This window comes from Scleropages formosus, chromosome 21, assembly GCF_900964775.1.
Source record: "Scleropages formosus chromosome 21, fSclFor1.1, whole genome shotgun sequence".
NCBI classification, from domain to species: domain Eukaryota; kingdom Metazoa; phylum Chordata; class Actinopteri; order Osteoglossiformes; family Osteoglossidae; genus Scleropages; species Scleropages formosus.
This window is the reverse complement of record NC_041826.1, coordinates 22,422,290-22,445,146: the sequence shown is the minus strand read 5'-3', so window position 1 is coordinate 22,445,146 and position 22,857 is coordinate 22,422,290. Positions and strand designations below refer to the sequence as shown.

Sequence of the window (22,857 nt, the reverse complement as noted above, 5' to 3'; positions counted from 1 at the left end):
ACACACAGCGTGTGCAAAAGAAATCTGAAATCTTTCATAATCTGTTTATTGTTAATTTTATAAGTGTTTCTAAGATAATAAATATGGATGTATGCAACGAAATATTATTCACAAAGCATTTACAGTTGTACCTCTTGCATTTTCACAAAACAAGTCAAGTCAAGTCAAGTCGAGCTTTATTGTCATTCCACTACATGTGTGGACATACAGTGGGACGAAATGTCGTGTCTCGCAGGACCACGGTGCCGTGTAAATAAGCATAAATATAAACATACAACACTAGACATAAGGACAGCTTTTAGACCTACATAGCTAATTTACTAAGTCGGTAATCTAAAATTAGGGCAAATATACATATACTATAAACAGTTAACTATACATACACATAATCTAAGACAGACTATACAAGTACTTACATAATAACTGTACATGATATTGTTCAATAGAGGTATTTAAGAAGGAAGTAGTGCAATATGATTTGTAGTGCATTCACAAGTAAACATTTGTGTTATCTTATTAAGTCCTTGTAACATTGGGGGTTTTATAAGAAAGTGTCTGGTGCATATAGAGAAAAAAGTGTGTTTCTACGGTTGGTTTGCATATGGAAAGGAAAAGAGTGTGTTTCCACAGGAGGTTTCCAACAGTTTACATGTGGTGCATGTGGTGTGGTGGGTTGGGGTGGAGAGTGGTTATTGGTTCAGGAGCTAAGGTTGTGGATGAGGTTTCAGAGGGTGGCAAGGTGATTGCAATTGAGGGCTCTCACAGCCTGGGGGAAAAAGCTGTTGAGCAGTCTGGCAGAGCGGGCTCTGATGCTCCGATACCGTCTTCCTGATGGCAAGAGCTGGAAGAGACTGTGAGAGGGATGAGTGGGGTCTTTCACGATACTGGTGGCTTTACTGGAGCATCGTGCAAGGAAAATGTCCAGAATGGAGGGGAGAGGGGCACCGATGATCTTTGCAGCTGTGTTCACTGTCCGCTGTAGGGTCTTGCGGTCTGCTGCACTACAGTTCCCGTACCAGACAGTGATGCAGCTGGTTAGCACACTCTCAATTGTTCCCCTATAGAATGTGGTGAGGATGGGAGGAGGGAGACTTGCTCTTTTAAGTCGGCGCAGGAAGCGGAGCCGCTGTTGCGCCTTCTTGGAGAGTGATGTAGCGTTGATGGTCCAGGTGAGGTCTTCTGTAATGTGTACCCCCAGGAATTTAGTGCTGCTGACTCTCTCTACAGTCGAGCTGTCGATGGTCAGTGGGGGGTGGTCAACAGAGTTCTTCCTGAAGTCCATCACAACCTCCTTTGTCTTCCTCACATTGAGGGACAGGTTGTTTGCACCACACCATTCAACCAGTTGTGCCACTTCCTCTCTGTAGGGTGTTTCATCATTGTTGCTGATGAGACCTACCACCGTTGTGTCATCAGCAAACTTGATGATGTGGTTGGAGCTGAACTTGGCAGTGCGGTCGTGGGTCAGCAGCGTAAAGAGCAGCGGGCTGAGCACACAGCCTTGTGGGGCACCTGTGCTCAGTGTGGTAGTGCTGGAGGTGTTGTGGCCGACACGGACTGACTGAGGTCTTCCGGTTAGAAAGTCCAGGATCCAATTACAGAGGGAGGCATTTAGGCCCAGCAGGTTTAGTTTGCTGATGAGCTGTTGTGGGATTATTGTGTTGAATGCTGAGCTGAAGTCGATGAACAGCAATCTAACATAAGAGTCTTTGTTTTCCAAGTGGGTAAGAGCCAGGTGGAGAGTGGAGGAGATGGCATCGTCCGTAGAGCGGTTTGGACGGTATGCAAATTGGAGCGGGTCAAGTGTGTTGGGGAGGTTGGATTTGATATGGTGCATGACTAACCTCTCAAAGCACTTCATCATGATTGGGGTCAGTGCTATGAGATGATAGTCATTCAGGCAGGACACAGGTGACTTCTTTGGTACTGCGATGATGGTGGTGGACTTGAGACATGTGGGGACAACTGCTTGGCTTAATGAGATGTTAAAGATGTCTGTTAAGACATCTGTCAGCTGTTCAGCACAGTCCCTCAGTACTCGGCCTGGTATGTTGTCAGGACCTGCAGCCTTGCGTGGGTTAACCCTAGATAGGGTCTTCCTAACATCGACTGGAGACAGATAGAGCACCTGGTCATTGGGAGGTGTGGGTAGTTTGTGTGCAGACTTGTCATTCTGCATTTCAAACCGTGCATAGAACTCATTAAGTGCATCTGGGAGGGATGTGTCGTCATCACAGGCCTGTGGGAGGGGCTTGTAGTCTGTGATGGTCTGAATAGCTTGCCACAGACTCCGTGTGTCCTTGCTGTCACTGAAGTGATTATTGATTTTTAGTGCATATAACCGTTTTGCTTCTTGATGCCACGGGACAGGTTAGCTCTTGCTGTTTTGAGGACTGCTATGTCTCCCGATCTGAATGCGTCATCACGGGTCTTTAGCAGCCCACGGACCTCTGCTGTCATCCATGGCTTCTGGTTGGCACGTGTGGTGATGGTCTTGGTGACTGTCACATCATCAATGCACTTTTTGATGTAAGCAGTCACTGTTTCAGTGTATTCTTGCAGGTCTGTGTGGTCATGGTAGGTGGCTGCCTCTTTAAACATGTTCCAGTCTGTGTCCTGGAAGCAGTCCTGTAGTGCTGGGGTAGCATCGTCTGGCCATACTGTGATCTGCTTTTGGACCGATTTGGCAAGTTTGAGAAGTTTGAGGAAACACATAGATAAGTGACTTTCAGAGGCATGTCTGCCCTGCGGAGGAGCTACCTGTGAGGGCACTTCTTTTCTCCAAAGCGATGTAAATCTCAGAAAAATACAATGAGTGCTTTATATCAACAGAAAGAGACACTTAGATGCAGATGTATGATTCTAAAGTACAGTTTGTTACTTTCCAGCATATAAACCAATGTACACCACAAGAGTACCTGCCTAAAGGTTTATCCGTAATTCAGGTTCTGATCACAAAGTTATTGAGCATAAACATTTACACATCACCAGAAGAGGTGAGGTTTTAGACCCTTCGTAAGTCTTAAATTGTCGTTTAATTACATTTTCTTCCTTTTCCTAAAAATCCATTTATTTTCAGTGAATTTACATATGTATATTTATTTTAATGCAGCCCTACAGAAATAACACAATAGGTTTTTAATATGGGGGTGCGGTGGCGCAGTGGGTTGGACCGCAGTCCTGCTGTCCAGTGGGTCTGGGGTTCAAGTCCCGCTTGGGGTACCTTGCGACGGACTGGCGTCCCGTCCTGGGTGTGTCCCCTTCCCCCTCCGGCCTTACGCCCTGTGTTGCCGGGTAGGCTCCGGTTCCCCGTGACCCTGTAAGGGACAAGCGGTTCTGATAATGTGTGTGTGTGTGTGTGTGTTTTTAATATAGGTGATGCCTCTTACAGGGTTACACTTGCACTTTAAGCTCCATCCATCCATTTTCCAGACCACTTGTCCAGCTATGCTCGTGGTATCATAGACCGAGAGGTAAATAGAGAGCCTTGCCTTATGGCTCAGCTCCCCCTTCCCCAGTACAGTCCGGTACAGCGACCGCATTACTGCTGCCGCTGCTCCCAGCCTGCGGCCGATCTCACGCTCCCTTCTTCCCTCACTCGTCAACAAGACCCCAAGATACTTGAACTCCTCCACCTGGGGCAAAAACGCTCCCCTTACCTGGAGGGGGCATGCCATCCTTTTCCGTGAGAGAACCGTGGACTCAGACTTTGAGGTGCTGATCCTCATTCCCACCGCTTCACACTTGGCCGCAAACCGTTCCGGTGCGTGCTGGAGGCAGCCATGTGACGGTGCCAAAAGGACATCATCATCCGCAAAAAGCAGAGACGTCACCTTCCGACTCCCACGCGGAATGCCCTCCTGACCTCGACTGCACCTTGATATCCTATCCATGAAATCCACAAACAGGAGTGGAGACAAGGCACAACCTTGGAGGAGTCCAACACCTACATTGAATGGGCTTGACTCAGTGCTGAGTATGCGGACACAGCTTTCGCTCCATGTGCACAGAGACCGAATGGCCCGCAGTGGTGGCCCCGGAACCCCATACTCAAGCTCCAAACACACACACACACACACACACACACACACACACACACACACACACACACACACACATTGTCTGAAACCGCTTTGCCCAAGCGGGGTCACGGTGAGCTGGAGCCTAACTCGTCAACACAGGGCGCAGAGCTGGAGGGGGAGGTAACACACCCAGGGCAGGACGCCAGTCCATTGCAAGGCACCCAAGGATTTGAACCCCAGATCTGCCAGAGAGCATGACCCAGCCAAACCTGCTGTGCAATCACACCCCCCCAAGCTCCAAACAATTATTTCCCAATGTATTCATCGGTGGGGGGGTTGTGTGCAGTGGGTTGGACCGGGTCCTGCTCTCCGGTGGGTCTGGGTTTCAAGTCCCGCTTGGGGTGCCTTGCGACGGACTGGCGTCCCGTCCTGGGTGTGTCCCCTCCCCCTCTGGCCTTACGCCCTGTGTTGCCGGGTTAGGCTCCGGCTCCCCCCGTCCCCGTAGGGGACAAGCGGTTCAGACAATGTGCGTGTATGTATTCATCAGCAGGGTGAGCTTCAATGTTCCAGCTCAGGGTATTTTATTATACAGTATTTATAATAGCTATCCAAGACCTTTACACAATCTAACCTGTACATAAATTGATGGACGTCTCTTTCATTAAGCATTTATTGATGGTAAGTTAGTGGAGGAAATTAATTTTGATTTACAGACAAATTGAATTATGAACACATTTCCTGTTCAGTTGTGTTTGAAAGTCGAGGTGCCGATGGACTAAGAAAAAAGGCTTTATAGTTTATTCGACAGTAGAATCTGATGAGGAAGGAACGATTTGTCCTTGGACTTTGTTATTCCATGGGTGGCTGTGGTTCACTGAAACACAAACACAGCTGCTGGACGTCAAGAACGGTTGTGTAGCGCCCTCAGATGGCACAACATTTGAACTCTATTCACAGAGTAGAAAACACTTGTCACACACACACACACACACACACACACACTCTCTTCAGGTTGCAGCCATGGAAATAAAATTGATGGACTATCGGTCAGTACAAATTCAGTTGTGGTGGTCCAGTGCCTTGTGGAAAAGTTTTAAGCCACACTAGAAAATCATGTTTAAGGCTGTTTATGTTAGCAGTACCTTTGTTTGTTTGTGAAAACACTGTATAGTGTTAGAATAAATGCAAATAAGAATTTATGCAATAAAATGTAAGAAGAATTTCTTACTTCTCATTAATTTATTTATGTTTTGTGAGATGGTTATAAGAACACAACTGGAAGTAGGCCAAGCATTGCATGTATCTTTTAAACTCCACCACCAGCACACCGGACGGTAATGAGTGACACGGCGATTCGTTGAAGCAGGTGCGCTCGGAGTGCAGTTTGAGCCAATAAATGGGTCCATTGGATGGAAAGTAGAAATATTGCGGTGCCTGGACGAGAGGTCTGGAGACACCTGAGCTGACACGCTTTGACAAACACAAAATCAGAGTTTTGTGTCAACGAGGCTACAATCAGTGAGCAACAACACATCGAGGTGGATTTTCAAGAAGTGGTGAAATTGTCTTACGGTGTGAAGAGTTGAAATTTGAAACTTTTGGTTGAAAAATTTTGTCAGTTTGCCAGAAGAAGAGTGGGCGAGAAGTACGTTGGTGCCTGTCTGCAGCCTTCTGAGAAGGACGATGTCATGGTCTGGGTTACCTTTCAGCCAGCAGCGTAGGCGATCCGGTCAAAACTGATGCAATGACTGCTGATAAATATGAACACATTTTGATTAATTATGTTATGCTGTCAGGAAAATGACTGACTGGGGAAAAAAATCAGTGCAACAATATAGGATGACAGCAATTTCTTTAGGGGTAAGTACTTTGCTCAAGAGTACTACAGATGGAGGTAAGATTTGAACCTGTGAGTTTTGGCTTTAAAGGCAACAGTGCTAACCACTATGCTTATCAGCAGTGAATTGCTTGTTTCAGAAAGTAAAAACAGATCTGTAGTAACTTAATCATTCATTCATTCATTCATTCATTCATTCATTCAAGATACACAGAACAAGATGTTATACCCCATGCGTATTTTACAACGGCGGTACACAAAGACCCAGTCCAACCAACAACAACATGAAACCACAAAGAACAACATCCAGTGTAGCCAACACATATCTCCATGACTTGAGACCAAGAAGCTTAACTACCTTTTCCAGCCAACCAACCAACAAACCAGCCAACACAACTACAGGGTACCAACATGAGTATTTCATTGAGGTTGTCAAGTGGGCACCTCCTTTCATTGGTGTTTCGTCGAATTAGGCCCACAAAACCTCCGGAAGGCTCAAAAGTGCAGTCTGGTGTCCCAGGTCCACCCCCCTCCACACATATGTTAGATAAATAAGTCAAATTCTTTTTATGTGTCCCGGTAGATTTGGATTAGTGTAGGACTACTTCTACTAAGTTTCTACACTCGTGTGCTTGCGGAGAGAAAGGGAAGCGATACAGGTGAAGAAGAGTAAAGGACCGAGTACAGAGCCCTGTGGAACACCTGTTGAGAAAAGTGTACAGAGAACCAGTCTCAAAACACACATTTCACTTCACTTACTGCTGTTTTGGCCCCCTGCTCCCACATCGCTGAAGTTCCCTGTGCTGCACCTCCTGGGCCTCCACTCCCATTTGGAGCTCAGCCACAGTTGCTTGGTTACGGGCTCCTCCCCAAGGGAATTCAGCCAAGTCCAGGCAGTAAAGAAGACAAAAAAACAGGTAGAAGCTGCACTGAGATAATAAAAACTGCCTTGTAATGATGATATGTGTGGCAGACTTATCAGTGTATTACACTTACCTATTATCTACCTATCCCATTTGTACTTATTTTGATTGTACTTTTTCATTTTTTCTTAATTTTTTATTATATATGTATGTATAGGTGTGTGTATACATATATATGTATGTATATATGTATAGGTGTGTTTATATATCCCTACCCCATGTGTACTTATTTTGCTTATTTGTACTTTTTTATTAATTTTTTATTATATATGTATGTATGTAGCAGGGGGTGCAGTGGCGCGGTGGGTTGGACCACAGTCCTGCTGTCTGGTGGGTCTGCGGTTTGAGTCCCGCTTGGGGTGCCTTGCGACGGACTGGCGTCCCGTCCTGGGTGTGTCCCCTCCCCCTCCGGCCTTACGCCCTGTGTTGCCGGGTAGGCTCCGGTTCCCTGTGACCCCATATGGGACAAGCGGCTCTGAAGATGTGTGTGTGTGTGTGTATTATTATTGGAGTGGGGGTGCGGTGGCGCAGTGGGTTGGACCATAGTCCTGTTCTCCGGTGGGTCTGGGGTTTGAATCCCGCTTGGGGTGCCTTGTGATGGACTGGCGTCCCGTCCTGGGTGTGTCCCCTCCCCCTCCGGCCTTACGCCCTGTGTTGCCGGGTAGGCTCCGGTTCCCCGTGACCCCGTACGGGACAGGCGGTTCTGAAAATGTGTGTGTGTGTGTGTGTGTGTATGTATAAGTGTGTGTGTTTTCTTTTTCTTTTCCCCATTTCACACACCATACATGATTTACACTTTTTCAGGTACATGTAGACATTTGGTACAGTTACCTTTGCTCTTACATCATGGAGCTGTTCGGATTCCTCGAGCAACAAGTTCTGCATGTCATCATTGTGCTGCTGGTTTACGGATATGTGATGATGTACACATTTTTAAAACCAGGCCAGAATGACTCTCTTCATAAGTACAGTCACAGGACTCTACCAGAAAAAAAAAGAGAAATATTCTTTTTATACCTAAAACTTCACTACAAACCTTGAGGCATTAATTTTCATTGCATGTCGTGTGACCACATAGAAGATTCCCTTGTGGTCCAAACCATGTGTCTGCCCTGTGCCACATTTCTTGGAGACAAGCATCATTACCTTTTTATTTAACCTGGTACCTAAAGCTTTTCCAATTATCATTATCAATTTTTTGATAATTTTTGTAACCAGTTACTTATATTTGAATGCACAGAGCAGGAAACACAGCACCAGTGAGTAATTCTTTAATGACCATTTAACATGATTAAATATAGTAATGGGCAAATTTTTTCGAAACATTTTTTTTTCAATTATTTGCAACTAGTTGATTTTCTCTGAATACGTGTAACAGGTAAAAACTTTGGACAAGTGATTATAATGGACATTAATTAACATCATTAACGAAAGTTATACGTAAAGATTTATGTTGAGGCTCTTTGAAAAATCTTGTCAGAAAGGGGCTCGGGTGTCACCGCTGAAATGTTCAGTGTTTGAATTTTAAACAAATTATTCGAGCTGCTTATCATGTTCGTAATCAGTACTGTCAATTTTATGATTTTGCAAAGACGAGCAGCTTTCTTCAAGTCAGCATGACTCAGCAAAAATGTGTGTATAAAAACGCACGGCGCGCTCGGCACTGCTCCATTACAGCAGTACTACAGTAGTACCAGGGTAATACTGTAGTAATACTACAGTTCCGCTTTCCGCGCCGAGTGCAACAGAAACCACCAGAGACCTGCAGAAAGTAAGTGAAGCGTCATTTTAGGCGAGCAACGTAAATGCAGTGACTCATGAGCAAAAAAAGAAAGAAAGGAAGAAATCAGTGTCACCGAGTGAAATCATCATGTACCGCGTAAAAAAAGTGCGGTCATTTCGCGCGACTCAACACGACCTGGTGTCGGAGGTGCGGAGACTCCGCGCGCCGCCCGGTCGAACGGCGCGGTCGCGATCCGCCGGTGACTTAAGTTTGCGCAGCGCGTCGCAGGAAACACCTGGACGCTTATAAAATAATGAAAGTATCGTCGTGCGGCGTTTGTTTGTGCGGAAGTGTGTGTGAGAGAGAAGAGAGAGAGTTGCGCTCGAGCGTGCAGACGCGCGCCATTATTTACTATTTATTATTTCAGCGCAGCACAAAGAGAAAAGGACACGCGCGCTCCGCGGTCCACGGCTGGACGCTCCGCGGCGGGGTGTCGCGCCACAGTGCGCGCGAGCCCCCGCCCGTGAGATAAGACAAAAGTGTCACGTGACTTGTTACGCGGGTTCGCAAAAGCGCGCGGGCGGCACATTTGAAGCGCCGTTTCGAACAGTGCAGAGTCGGAATATTTGGTTTCTGGCAGCGAATAAAAAGTGAAATCTGTGCTGAATGTGGACCGACCGACGTGTCCATCGCCACTGAAACCCAACACTGAATAATACACTGCGTGTATGTGTGCCCCATCCAGGTTTACCCTCATTTATCCTACCTGTATCCCGCATAAAGCTCAGCCTATAGCCTAAGCCCGTAATTTTCATTTATAATGTTTATATAATGAGAGTGAGAGAACTTTCCAGAAAACAACTGTTTTTTTTTTTTTTTTTTTTTAATAAATCAGATACAGTACAAGTAACATTTCTTTTTCATTGTCTCTCATTCCAGTGGCTCCGATTGAACTCACCTACTTTCCAGTTAGAGGTATGTACTGGCAGATTTACCACAGTAAAGAGCTCCCTGCTTTATTCCAGTTCCTTGTCATTTGCAGTGTAGGAGATAAATGTCATCATCGCATTTTTACACAGTAGCCGTTAAATGTCGCAACATTTTCTGCAATGTTTAGAATGCCTGTGTTCCTGGATAACTCTGAAAATTGTACTGTGCAGTGTGGTAAAAAAGAACTAGGCTGTGCTCAAGCAGGTGAGCCGGTTGTGCGGCATAGTTGCGTCCTCTAGACACAAACAGCAGGTGTGTGAGGACATGAAGGTGTGTAAACAGCAGTGTCGTGGCTTGGGCTCGGTCCCAGCATGTTGCTCAATCTGCCGCTTAAATAAATGCGCCATCATCTATGAATATAATCTTTGCACAGTTGCTGGACTGCTCGGTTGCTTAGCAACCATCTGAATGTGAAAGAAGGTGTGCGCCGAGCATCATCTGGCGTTCCGGGATCTCTGGTTCTCGAAGCTGAGCTCTTTAACCGGGACTCCTCCTGTTGCGGCAGGGCGCGGCAATGCCATGAAGCTCATCATGTACGACCAGGGCGTGGAGTGGACTGACAAAGTGGTCACCATTGAAGAGTGGATGAAAGGGGACCTCAAGAAGACCTGTGTAAGTATCCAAAGAGCTGCATTTGCACTCTTTCCATTTAGGCCTCTCTCAGTAAACTCGCCATGTTTTTTTTTTTTTTTTTTTTTTTTTTCCTTCCTTCAAAAAACTAGTGTGCTGCAGCAGTGTTGAAAACTTTAAAAAATTTTTAGAAAGACCCTCTGAGAACAAAATAAAAAAAAAAAAAAAAAAACAGAAAGAGAACAAGGCGTCAGCTCCAGACCTGCCTGACCATTAAAACCCCACTCACCCAGTCTCTGTAAAATACAAAATCAAAGTTTATTCCACAAGCAAAGAAAACTAAAACAGTTTAATAAAAATTAAATAGCACACCTGCTCAAAAGGGTACAATATACAGAGCAATGACTTCCGCTGCCAACCGCTTCTTGTGGTCTCATTGATAGTCACCACATGAAAAGCAGCAAAATGTAATTGCCGCAATCACCACTACAAAGGGCAATATTTAAAATTCAAAACTTTAATGCGGCAAACCCACTGAATGGACGAAAAGCCAAGAGCTAAACACCTGCGCTTGATTCCTCTCCTTGTGTGAAGGGGATACCTGTGGAACAGGTGCTGATTTAAAGGGACCGCCACACTCCGCTGCACTGCAGTCCACTTCACTGGAATCCACTGTAAACCACTTTGCACTGAATTCTTTTTTTTCCCAATTCCAATTATGTGCGATGCAAACATCTCCAAAATTGCTGTGCTGCACAGTGGCGCAGCGGGTAAAGCTAGCACTTCTTAGTTCCTTAGGAAAAACTTTCAATCTGGTGCAGGGTTGTTGGAGCTGGCATGTTCTACCTACGTTCGTGACCCTGGCACACAACCGTGTCCCTCTTCTGTTAGTTCTGTTACCAAGACAACCATGCCTCGGACACGCCTCTGAGCGCTTGCTCATTCTTTAATGTTCATGCTTTTATTGTCATGCACTGTGCAGTGGGTTACCAGAAAAGTGGGCCCTCCAGCATTGTTTTAACAAAAAAGAGGCTGAAGGACTGACCGGTGAACTGTTTTCTATCAGTTGTTTGGCCAGCTGCCCAAACTGAAGGATGGAGACCTAGTCCTGTACCAGTCCAACGCTATTTTGAGACATCTGGCTCGCAAGCATGGTACGTTTACCTCCTTTCACTGCCGATTCGTTCACTGAGGCATTGTCCATCACATTTCACCTTGCTCCTGTGATACATCGACAGCACAGCGGAGCAGCGGGCAGTTCAGTCTGTGTGCAGGTTGCATGTTCTCCTTGTGTCTGAGTTGGCTTCTTCCAGGTGCTCTGGTTTCCACCCACACTCCAAAGACATATGTTTTAGGTGGACTGGTGACTAACTTGCTTTTAGTGTGTGAATTTCTGTTTGTGTGTGTGAGAGACTGCCCTGCAACGGTATGGAGTCCCAACCTGGGTGTACCCTACCTTGCACTTTTTACTTCGGGATAGACTCTGGATCACCGCGACTCCAGTATCGTGTAGGTTTTAATCACGTTCGCTTTCAGGTGCCTGAACGAACAGCTTTGCTTCGTTTTTTGTGCAGGGCTTTATGGGAAAGATGGCAAGGAGGCTGCTCTCATTGACATGATGAACGACAGCATTGAAGACCTTCGAGTCAAATACCTCCGCATGATTTATCAAGAATACGTATGTAACAAGAACCGCTTTACATATCAGTTTATTTATTAGGAGCGACTGGATATTCACTAAATGACGGGCTTCAACTTGCTGTGTACCAGGAGATGTACACCTCAGTGACTGGCTGAAATATTTTAGAGTTGTGCTCTGTTGATTGACGCTTGTCTCTTTATTCCAGGAAACTGGTAAAGAAAAGTACATCAAGGAGCTTCCTGGACACCTCTGCTATTTTGAAGCAATTCTGGCGAAATGCCCATCAGGATTTCTGGTTGGGGACAAGGTAACAAAGCATTTCTCCTCATCATAAATACATCAGAAAATTATGGGCTGTAGGCTGAACCTGACTTACACATGGCAGAAAAATGTTAAAAATAATTTATTTTTATAATTTTCTTTTTATGGAGATAATACTTAGTTTTTACATTAATGTACCTGAAGGATTTAGTCCATTTTGGGCCTGAATGTGTCCAGTTGGGCCACATTCTTTATTTTTACATGAAGATGCAAAAATTATTTTGCCTCAGGTTAGCTAAATATCTAATGAAAGAAGCTAAAATTCCACTGGCAAGACCTGGACACACACACACACACACACACGCACGCATATGTATATATTAAGTCAGGTTTCTAACTCACTCACTATCCAGAACCACTCATCCTAAGTCAGGGTCACAGTGGTCTGGAGCCTGCCCCGAAAACATAGGGTGCTGAGCTAGATGGGTACACCGGGGACAACAGCCCATCACAGGATAGCCACACACAGACACACACACACTAAGGGCAATTTTGAGTGACCAATCTACCTAAAACACGTGAGGAAACCTGAGCAACTGGAAGAAGGCCATGCAAACGTAGAGTGGACGTGCGGTTAAAATAATCTGTTCTAATTGATCTGTTCTGTCCTCATTCCAATGTGTGCCCTGTATAGTACATACAGTTGTTGAAGAAAGATTCGCAACCGTTTGGAACAACTTGAGTTCCAGCATGAGATTCCACGACACACCCAGGTTATAGTGCATGTCTCTCAATAGACGAGACAGATGACAGATGATCTTAATGGACTGGTTTTCCATCCAGGGTGTAACCCCTAGTCTTGCGGCTAGCGCTACTGGGATAGGTTCCGGATCCTGGTGACCCTGACCTGGACAAGCGGTTAAGATGGATGGATGGATGGATGGATGGATGACTAATACAGATGGGGGTGAGAAGGTTGAACTGATAAATCTTCAGGCTACAGCTGTTGTACTGAAGCCTCTCCTTTCTTCTCCTGTGACAGATCTCCTTTGCAGACTACAACCTGTATGATTTCCTTGTCGTCCAGAAGATCCTCTGCTGCAAGTGCCTGGACAACTTTCCTTCCTTGAAGGGCTATGTAGACAAGATAGGTTCGCGACCCAAAGTGAAAGCCTTCATGGAGTCAGACAGCTGCACGAAGCTGCCTGTCAATGGCAACGGCAAGCAGTAAAATTCCCAGCGTTGGGCCAGTGGGATGCAAACAAATACGTAGCAGTTGCGCGCAAGGGACGTCTATAGACGGCATGTCCTGGAGCGTGTCTTTAAAGGTACTATGTCATTTTCAATATACAGATTTCACTTTACGTGCCTGATCGGTTTTCTAGACACTTCTGCAGCCATTTTTTTGCTAATAAAAAGATAAATAAAAGACTTTAGATAATATTTGTTTATATTTTTATTTGGTGTGATGCAATGGTCACAGGGTACACGTAATTGAAATTTTCTTGTTAAAAATTGTACTTTGGAAGTTATATTCCCAAACTCCTCTGCTTCTTTAAGACACTAGTTAACAACATTACTTATAAGTAAGACGTCAGTTTTAGAGATTATTCATGCCCTAGCTATAGTCATGCTGTCTACTATCATCAGAATTAACGGGTCTGTCCATTTTCCTCCTTGAGCTTAGCAAGTGGACATATTGACACTTTCAAATTATTTCTAATTCCGTTCACATTTACATACATTGTTTTATGAAACACTTTATTTAATTCGAAAGCATCATTTTTCATAACTTTTAACTATTTAAAAGAAGGAAATACAAAATGAGCATTTTGGTGTCGCATGTCATGTAAAAAAGTCACAGTGGCATCACGCCTTAAGTGTCCTACTGTCATCTTCACTACAGGACACAATCCTTTAATTTGCATCTTTCACATATTCCACGTTAATTCATAACTGATGCAAGGGCGAAGGGGTCTGAGATGAAATCCATTTCGACATAAGAGGGTATGAACGAAGTAGAAGTAACACACGAGAAAGCGTTTACATGGAGTAATGACACAGGTGAGGCGTATTGAGCTGAGCAACAGTTGCCAGCGTGTGATATCTATAAAAATGTCTGAAAATCAGCACTTTCGAAATTTGATTTTGTAAAAAAAGCAGAAGACAACGAACAGTTTGAAAGAGATCAGACCATTTACACCCAAACTGCAGGTGAATCGGAAACGGCAAGAACTGCCAAAAATGAAGACGGTGAACGTAAAATGACGAAGAACGTGTGTCGGGAACGTGGCGACGAGTCATTTTCACTCAGTGTCTTTCTTACTGTGGAGTCATGACTGGAGCTGAAGTTCCCTGAATGTTGTTCTGGGGTTCTTTTCAAGGTCATTACAGATTTTACACCTTGTATATAGAAATATTCTGGCAGGACAGCCACTCTTTGGTAGGTTTAGCACTGTTCCAAAGTAAAACCACAGGTAAAACCCACTCAAAGGAGGATGAGGTGCTTGTCAGTATTTTGCAGATTTTCCATATGAATTTCAGTCAGTGTATTTTTTTTTCATTACTATATCCTTTCACATAAACTTCCCAGCAAATTAACAAAATTATGCATCTATTATTACATTTTTTGAAAGGGACCACATGCTGAAAAACAAGTTTATGTCATGAATTGGTCCCATCTTTCTGACCTGGAAAATGCAGTTGGGATTTTAAGGTGAAACACTTTTTACCTTTCACCTTTTATATGTAACGCTCGTTCCTCTACTCCGCTCCTTCATTTTCCTGTGCCACACAAAGTGCAGAAGTAACGTGAAAAAAACATGACACCGTCTCACACGAGTAAAGCGGAACACAGCACAGTGAATGGGAGGTATTTATTTTCAGCAATCTCCTGAAAAACCTGCTGTCTGACACTGTAAAAGCACAGTCAGACTGGGGTACAGTATCTGAAACTGGCCATAGTCATTTTTCTGTACGCTTGACCCTATGTATGTCAACCGGGTGGAGGCACATGACAGGTTAGTAGAAATTTACTAAAGCAGAGTTCAAACCTGAAGAATGACCATGACCTACAGATTAATTTATTACTGCATCTAGAATTTAAAATCTTAAAGGTGTCGCTTTAACAGAAAGGGTTCCCTGTTTGTTAACTTCTCCTTTTCCACACCACCTCTGAAAAGTGGACACAATGGAAAATTATGGAAATTATGGAAATAACTGAACTGACCTCCAGTCCCTCTTATGTTGCAGCTCCAGTGACTGAGATCCATGGAAGCACTATGGTAAACTGGTGATTACATCTTGTGTTTTTGTGCCGGTGATGTATGGCATTAAACTGAAAGTACGCTGCAAAATTGGTAACCTCGTTATATTGTGTTACTGCAAGTTGGTGTTTAGTTGCTGTAAAAACAGATGCATTTCAGAAACTGGATGTTATGCTGGGTTGGAGTTGAAGAGGAGGTAAAATTAACTAGATCATTGGTTAACTAGACATAAACGTATGTTTCACAACAGTTATTACACAATTTTTGGAAATAATGTACTCATTACGTATTCAGTATGTACAGTATAGATATACAGGCACCCCTTGATTTATGAAATTATCTGTTCCTGACATCAGTGAAATGTTGGATGCTGAAAGTCTATTTCCTGTTATTTTAAATGGGAAAAATAATGGGTCCCCACCCATCCAAAAACCCCAAACCAGTTTCCTCAAATATCGGTAAACTGTAAAACTATAGATACCTACATAACTCTCAACCTATAATTTCAGCACGATATAAAACACAGACATCTACATTTGTTCATTTAGCAGATGCTTTTGTCCAAAGCGATGCCAGAAAACAATATAAAAGTACATTATACCTGTTACCTTTGCTGCCCTGCTTCCAGACCATGTTCCGTTGTAATTCTCATTTTTCGTTTTAATTGATCAGTTCTCTGCAGGATGACTAATCAACCAAGCAGGGATGTGCTGAACAGGTCGCATTTATTGTGAACAACTTTCTAAAACTGCACACTGCTGCTAAAATGTGTATACATGCCCGAATAACCATCAGCTAAACCTTTCCTGCTAATTGTGCTCTCCTCAATCTTTCAATTAAATAACAAACCCAATATGGTCGACAGAGTTGAGGAATTTCATGGATTTTTCATAATCCCCCACAATCTCAAAGCGACACTCTCACATTGCTCACACAACAACAGACAGATAAATCTGGATGCTGACACAATAACTACAGTACATTGCTGCACTTCTGCTTCACTTTTCCCATAAATCAAAAATTGGGTATCAAAAACCAAGACCTGATGTACTAAAATTTCAGACAGAGTTTGTAAATCGAGGGATGCCCATACATATATTGGACCGTAGACCTGCAATTTAAATGTTTTATGTTTTCAATTTTTTTTGGTGAATTGAAACTGAAAAGACAGTAGAAGGCAGTGTCTATAGAAACATATGGCAGTTTACCTTCAATTTTGCTACCCAAGCTGTTGTCTGCAGGCTCATGTACAGAACAGAGTTACTGTAGTCCACTGATGCAGCTGGGGCACTTTGTTACTCTTCTTTGAGCTGTAGTCAGCCGACATCAGCTGATATTGTGATGATGCGGTAGTGTACCATACAGCCAGGGTGTAAAAACGGTCCGCTCTTACTGGCTTCTTGAAGTTCTGGTGGTTAACCATTCCTAGCCAGCAGCTGTCTGATGATCCACTTCGGAATCTCCTCCACAAACTTTGTATATGGCACAAAGACAGTGTTGCATTTATAAAAAAAGAAAGAAATAAGATTCAGCTCAGTTTTGCTTCTGTTGATTTTTTGCTAAAAGACTATTTATTTTCCAGTAGCTCTTTCCTTTTAATACATCTCAGTGTGACAAGACCGGGTTCCACTTGTCACTACAGACGTTCAGAGATGTTCTCCTGTCTGTGGACTGGCCCCACATGGTGGGCTAGCTTGGAACAGGGATTTGTTTCGGGGGCACTTTATCGGACTCGTGTTGAGCAGTACTGGGGACGTCGATGTTGGGGTCATCATCAACCTGGTAGCACTTTCCCAAGTTTTTGATAATGTTGAAATTGTACCGAGCCGTTTCGGCAAAGCTGTTCTCCAAGAGCCAGCCGTCTGACTCAGAGTCGGGGTCACCCTGGCGGAGCACATTCTCCATGGCTGTTTGCAAGTATCGCACTCCGGTCAGCACCGAAAGCTGTATGGACACAGAGGTGGGGACACAGGTAAGAGTCAAAGGACTGCACTTGTGTGTGTGTGTGTGTGTGTGTGTGTGTGTGTGTGTGTGTGTGTGTGTGTGTCCATTTGGAACATGTTTTCATACTATGATCATGAGAAAAAAATGCTTGTATACAGAAGGATTATACTGGTATACATAATTTGATACATGCAGGCCATGGTTAATCTGAACGATGGCCAATTACGATTCAGAGGTTGACGGTATATCATAGATTTTTCATTGGAAAGATGTAATGAACTTAGAGTAATTAATTAAATAAATAAAATCCTTTGGTAATAAAAAGGATTTATTTTATTTATCAGTTCAGCTGAGATGTTGTCTATGCATTGGCTTGTGGCTGCTTCGTTCATAGTTTTATGGTTTCAGTACAAAAGGGTTCTTTTTTTGAGTGTCAGATTCTGTTTGATCAATTTTCACTTCCCATTTTGTTTCAAAACTTATTTGCCACAGCATCTCTGACAGCGCTGGACTCCACAGCTGAAAGGATTTTGTTGGAACACATGAAACGTATGACGTTTTATACCATTAAAATCTTGATTGTTGGCCTCAGATTGTCACAGTCTCTGGATTCTATGGGATGCTGAAGATTCAGGACTGTGTGCGGAGCTCAGTCCAACAGTCTATGGCCCACAAACGGCATAGCGCCATGACCCACCTCAAAGAGCCAGATTATGAGGACAGTGAGCCCAATGGATTGCATGATGTGGGTGTAGTACTCAAGCAGTGCCTGCCGGCAGCCGCGCATCCACAGGTTCAGCTCCTCTTCTTGGTAGTCGTAGTTGAAGTGGGCAGGGTTGTTGGTCACCTGCTGCTGGATGCAGGGCCGCGGTGAGCTGGGATTGCAGCAGCTGAACGGCACGCTGTCCATCAGGTACTTGCCCTCCACATTGCTCCTCAGTCGGCTGGGGAGATGAACAATGAGCCGCAGACATTGAAGAGTACAAGAAATACTCTGGTTATGGGCACATGTCTCATCTATGCTCTTTCGATAGATCTACATTTACATTTATTCATTTAGCAGATGCTTTGCTCTAAAGCAATGTACATCTCAGAGAATAATACAATGAGTGCATTGCATGAACAGATTTCAGCACGGAGAGCTCATACTCCAATCATTTTAATGTGCATTAGCCATTACGCAACAGTGTTTATTAACCTAACCAGAACAAGAGGTTATTTACGGTCCTGAAGAACCCATCGGAAGCAACCAACACGAGGCTTCGGTTGCGGCGCTTAAGCTGCTTACTGGTTTGAGCAGACGCTGCTGCAACGGAATGACAGAGCTGACTAACTAGTGGAGACAAGGCCAAGTCAGACTTGGGACAGTGTGACACTCATATTGCTAAACTCATGGAAGGGTGAAACAGAATTGAGGTGACCGACGGGGCCAGCTGACAAGGGTGTGCCATGCCAAGGGAAGCACTTGCATGATGGCCATCTATAATGACTACTGTACTCTCTCAGCAAGGTTAGCGTACATGAGTTAAGTACTGTGAAGACATTCCGTCTGTCATATTCTTATAGCCAGTGGTCAAATTTAAAAGAATGATGTCACAATGATGGCCTGATTGGGGGTGACAACTAACACAGTATGATGTGTGTAGCTAAGCAGAGTTCTTGAGGCATCGTGAAACATCATGTTTTCTCTAACACAATTTCTGGATAAGACCTATTAAGTTTTGCAGTTGGTTTAAACTCTACATTGCAGGCATTCAACATACAGGCATCGCTCAATTTACAAAATTAATCCATTCCTTAAAATGGACATGAAAATTTTGGATACTGAAAGACTGTCATTATTTAAAATGGATAAAAATAATTATGTTTTCCCAGCCCATGTGAAAACCCCAAACAAATTTTCCCAAATATCACTAGAACACTACAAAACACCTATATAACTATCAAGCAGTGATTTCAGCACAATATAAAACACTTGCAGACTTCACACTCTAGAAGAATTCCCACTTTTTAAATGTATCAGTTCTCCATAGGATGAGCAATAAACCAAGCAGGCATCTAATGAACTTTTGTAGTGAACCACTTTCTAAAACTGCACACTGCTGCTAAAATGCGCATATATTGCCAAAAAAGAATCAACTAAATGTTTCCTGCTAATTGCTCCGCTGTTTCCACAATCATTCAGCGAGACACCCAATATGACTGACAGACGCTCCGCTGGAATTTCATACATAATAATCTCTTAATTCCCCACTCTTTTAAAGCATCACGCTCACATCGCTAATATCAAGAGACGCAGAGGTCTGAATGCAGACGTGCCGACTATACTACATTCCTGCACTTCGGGTTCACATGCGCAACGCACAACTCTCCTTTTTTTTGGACACTGGATAAATTTTGTTATTGTCACGCCCCCAACCGTGCGCCCAACGACCGCACCTGCGGGAGATTAAGGAAGACGGGTATAAAAGCAGGAGCCTGGAAACACCTGATTGCGGAACCTCACTGTTAGGAAGATGCAACTTGCTACTCGCTGCACGACCTGCCTCCCTTGCTTCTCTCCTCCCCGGTCCTCCCGGATCTTTTCTCCTCTTCTCCTCTTCCCTGCTTGTCCCCGTGGCCTTGTCTCGGACGATCATCGGCTCTTCGACCTACTGCTTCGCTTCATCGACCACAGTTTGCGTTACTCTCCGAACAATGTTTGCAGATCGCCTGACCCTCGCTCAGCCCCGACCACGCCTTCATCTTTCCCTGATCGGACCGCAGCACTTGCGGCTGAGTCCGTCGAATCGGTCTCCCAGCGTGACAGCTATACTGATTTTTTTGTTAAGTAAACTGAAAATTTGGTGTCAAAAGCCAACAGCCGCAACACCAAAAATTCTGATAAACTACAGCTCATAAATCGAGGAGTGCCTGTATTAAGGGAGAAGCTGATTTGAATACGGTGAGTGAGGTTAAGGGTCTCATCCGCAAGACTCTTCTTACTCCGTCACTTCTGCACTGGACATGTCCAGGTAGCGGTTGCCGATCCACTGGACGTAGAACCAGTCCTGGAAGCCGTCGTTGCCGCAGCACTGGAACTGGATCTGCAGCATGTCGACTGTACGCTTGAGGAAGCAGCGCCCTGGTGTGTCCGTATCCTTGTAGTAGCGCATGGCATCGCGCAGGCCGACAAACAGCGATTCCTCCAACTCGTTGCGCATACAGTAGCACATGAGTGCCCCTACCAGGAGGAGGAAGGTGAAGAAGAAGGTACAGATGATGTAGGGAAGCATGAGCAGCTTCCAGCGCAGGAACTTAGCGGTGTCCACACAGTCATAGCAAATCTTGCCACCCAGGAAGTTGATGCCGCAGGCAATGAGGCCCACGGCAATCAGCATGTTGGGCACGGAGTGCACTTCGCGGTCGGACATCAGTTCACGCCGCTGCTGTATCTCCACCTTCAGGAAGAGGCCCAGGCTGAGCAGGATCATACCTGTCACCACAGAAACCCAGTTCAGGATCCACAGCACTTGAGCCAGCTTATCTCGCTTGGTTTTGGTAAAAGTCACCTTCAGCACGGCCATCTCGTTTCGGTCGGCTGCCGGGGGGGAGCGGATGACGAAGGCCGTGCAGCTGTAATCAGCTAGGGGAGCGTCAGAGGTGGGGAAGAAGAACTCTTTTCTGGAAGTGCATTTAAGAAGCTTAGCCGAAGGATTCTCGGACTGCCGTAGAGCAGCCTTATTCTTGTGCGGTAGTCCTGAAAGCAGAACAACAAACACGGGGCCCGTTGCACTGAGTTCCTGAGTGACTCGACACTTACACACCGCACACATCATGCAGCAAACCTGTTACCAACACATCCACGGCCACCCTGTGGAATTAAGTCCACCCTCTAGAAAAACTTGGTGTTCGATCTATCTATCTATCTATCTATCTATCTATCTATCTATCTATCATGACCTCTGAAGTCAAAGGAGAATCTGTGTTTTTAGGGAATGGTAGTAGTAATGAATTACATCCCAAGACTCTGAAGGATCAGATCGTTTCTTGAGAGGTTGCAGCGAAATCCAGAGTGTGCAAATGCTTCCGTTTGGTTTACCTGGTTGACGAATGTAACCAATTTGTAGTGGAATTTTGTGAAAATATACATTTGATCTGCAGTATCGAGTCACCTTGGACAAAAGCATGAGCTAAGTAAAGGCTGGTAATACTGATTACTATCTAATAATATACCGTTATCTAGATAATAATACCGATTGTTATCTAACAGAAATAACAACAGCAGTTCACACAGGACCTCCAAGTCCACAGAGAAACGCCTCTTACCGTTCCAGTTTCAGGAGCACTTAGTGAGCTGATGAAAGGCCTCAAATCCAAGTGAGTCATATTCCACACAGTTTGTTTCCCTTTATGCCACCAGTCATCTTAAAACTGTGACGGAGTTGATCCCGAGGAGCCACACAAAGATGGAGCCCGTGGTTCCTTGGTGCCTTTGGCTGTCCACCTCCACCAGCCCCGCCAGTCCAACCCCCCCCACCCAGTCTAATCCCTTTACAGCGCTTTTAAATCGCTCAGGATTTACGCTGATGCCCTTTGCCACCTGGCGGGTTCTAACGGAGCTTTTTGTGCACAGAGCTGCTTCTGCTCTTGACAGAATAGGCAGCATGAGAAAACTTTGTTTTACATGTTCTTCTGTCCTTCTTGATCAGTTCACTCACAGCAGAGCAGCTGTTGGTAAATAATGCTCTTCAGGTGCAGTGACACAACTGGGAAAGCAATGTGCAGACTTCCTCATAAAAAGCATACAGTGATCATCCATCCATCCATCCATCCATCCATCCATCATTTTGTGGCCAAATGTAGCAGTTCACCTTCACGGGTAGATTTGGTGGCATGGATGATAGAGAGGTTATCGTCAAGCATCCCACCTGAGCATTATGGAAGAGAGGTTCAATCAGCTGAATGAGATGGAACCAAAACTACAGAAATTAAACACATTGAAAACCAAGCTGGATGCTGTCAAGCAGAAATGAAATTCACTAACCAAATGAAATTAGATACTTTCCAATGAGATTTTTATTATTATACGAAATATTATATGAAATGAAAATTTAGTCTTTTCATAATCTCGCTGAAATCTTTCAGTCTTGTGAGTTTAATTAATTGTTTCTTGATAACAGTGGTATTTTATGGTTATGCTCTATACTCATATTTCTATTTATACATGGAAGATCTTAGTGGTGAATTTTCATCTAAGATAAAATCTGACCCGAATGATAACTTATGGATTCATAATTCTTAGGACAACTATCTTGGATAATGGCAGTCGATCACTTCTGTGAAACACTGTAATTTGCTTTCCTTAAATCATGCTTGCAGTTACAGTTCCAGTATTACTCCGTGTGTAGCGTCCGGACGGGAGTCCGACACGGACGCGCGTTGCTATTACGTCCAAACACAGACGAAATATATAATGACTTCACGTGCAGTGTGAGGTTAGACGTGTACGGTGAGTATTGTAAGACACTCGGTGGGAGTGAAACAAGAAACACGAGACCAGGAAACACACACGGTGTTGGAACTACGGTGAACAGTGAAACGCTAATCTGTGAGTCTGACCGCAACCCTGAGACGTGACGAAATACCGGACAGGAACGATGGACCAGGACTGAAGAACAAGAGGCAGGAACTGACGGG

The 22,857-nt window shown here is 44.4% G+C and overlaps 2 protein-coding genes across 2 annotated transcripts; one reads left to right on the top strand and one right to left on the bottom strand.

Moving 5' to 3' along the window:
* The first annotated feature begins 8,438 nt into the window (after window positions 1–8,438).
* On the top strand, window positions 8,439–13,226 carry LOC108920991 (glutathione S-transferase P-like). The gene is made up of 7 exons (XM_018730168.1): window positions 8,439–8,553; window positions 9,445–9,480; window positions 10,001–10,107; window positions 11,132–11,219; window positions 11,640–11,743; window positions 11,913–12,014; window positions 13,011–13,226. Coding segments are annotated over exons 1-7 (627 nt in total). The 5' UTR covers window positions 8,439–8,552; the 3' UTR covers window positions 13,200–13,226.
* An 85-nt stretch (window positions 13,227–13,311) lies between these two features.
* On the bottom strand, window positions 13,312–20,999 carry LOC108920990 (photoreceptor outer segment membrane glycoprotein 2-like). The gene is made up of 3 exons (XM_018730167.2): window positions 20,164–20,999; window positions 17,876–18,122; window positions 13,312–17,178 (listed from the first exon to the last, which is right to left on the bottom strand). Exons 1-3 carry the CDS (start codon window positions 20,994–20,996, stop codon window positions 16,924–16,926), a joined length of 1,335 nt encoding a protein of 444 aa, XP_018585683.1. The 5' UTR covers window positions 20,997–20,999; the 3' UTR covers window positions 13,312–16,923.
* Between the last annotated feature and the right edge of the window lie 1,858 nt (window positions 21,000–22,857).

Excerpts from the sequence above, each read along its gene's own strand:
- LOC108920991 (XM_018730168.1), top strand. Across the intron at positions 11,744-11,912 it reads GCATGATTTATCAAGAATAC|GAAACTGGTAAAGAAAAGTA; the intron begins GTATGTAACAAG and ends TCTTTATTCCAG. Across the intron at positions 12,015-13,010 it reads GATTTCTGGTTGGGGACAAG|ATCTCCTTTGCAGACTACAA; the intron begins GTAACAAAGCAT and ends CTCCTGTGACAG.
- LOC108920990 (XM_018730167.2), bottom strand. The coding sequence starts at position 20,996 with ATGATGTGTGCGGTGTGTAAGTGTCGAGTCACTCAGGAACTCAGTGCA. Across the intron at positions 18,123-20,163 it reads TCCAGTGCAGAAGTGACGGA|CCGACTGAGGAGCAATGTGG; the intron begins GTAAGAAGAGTC and ends TCATCTCCCCAG. Across the intron at positions 17,179-17,875 it reads TCATAATCTGGCTCTTTGAG|CTTTCGGTGCTGACCGGAGT; the intron begins GTGGGTCATGGC and ends GTGTCCATACAG.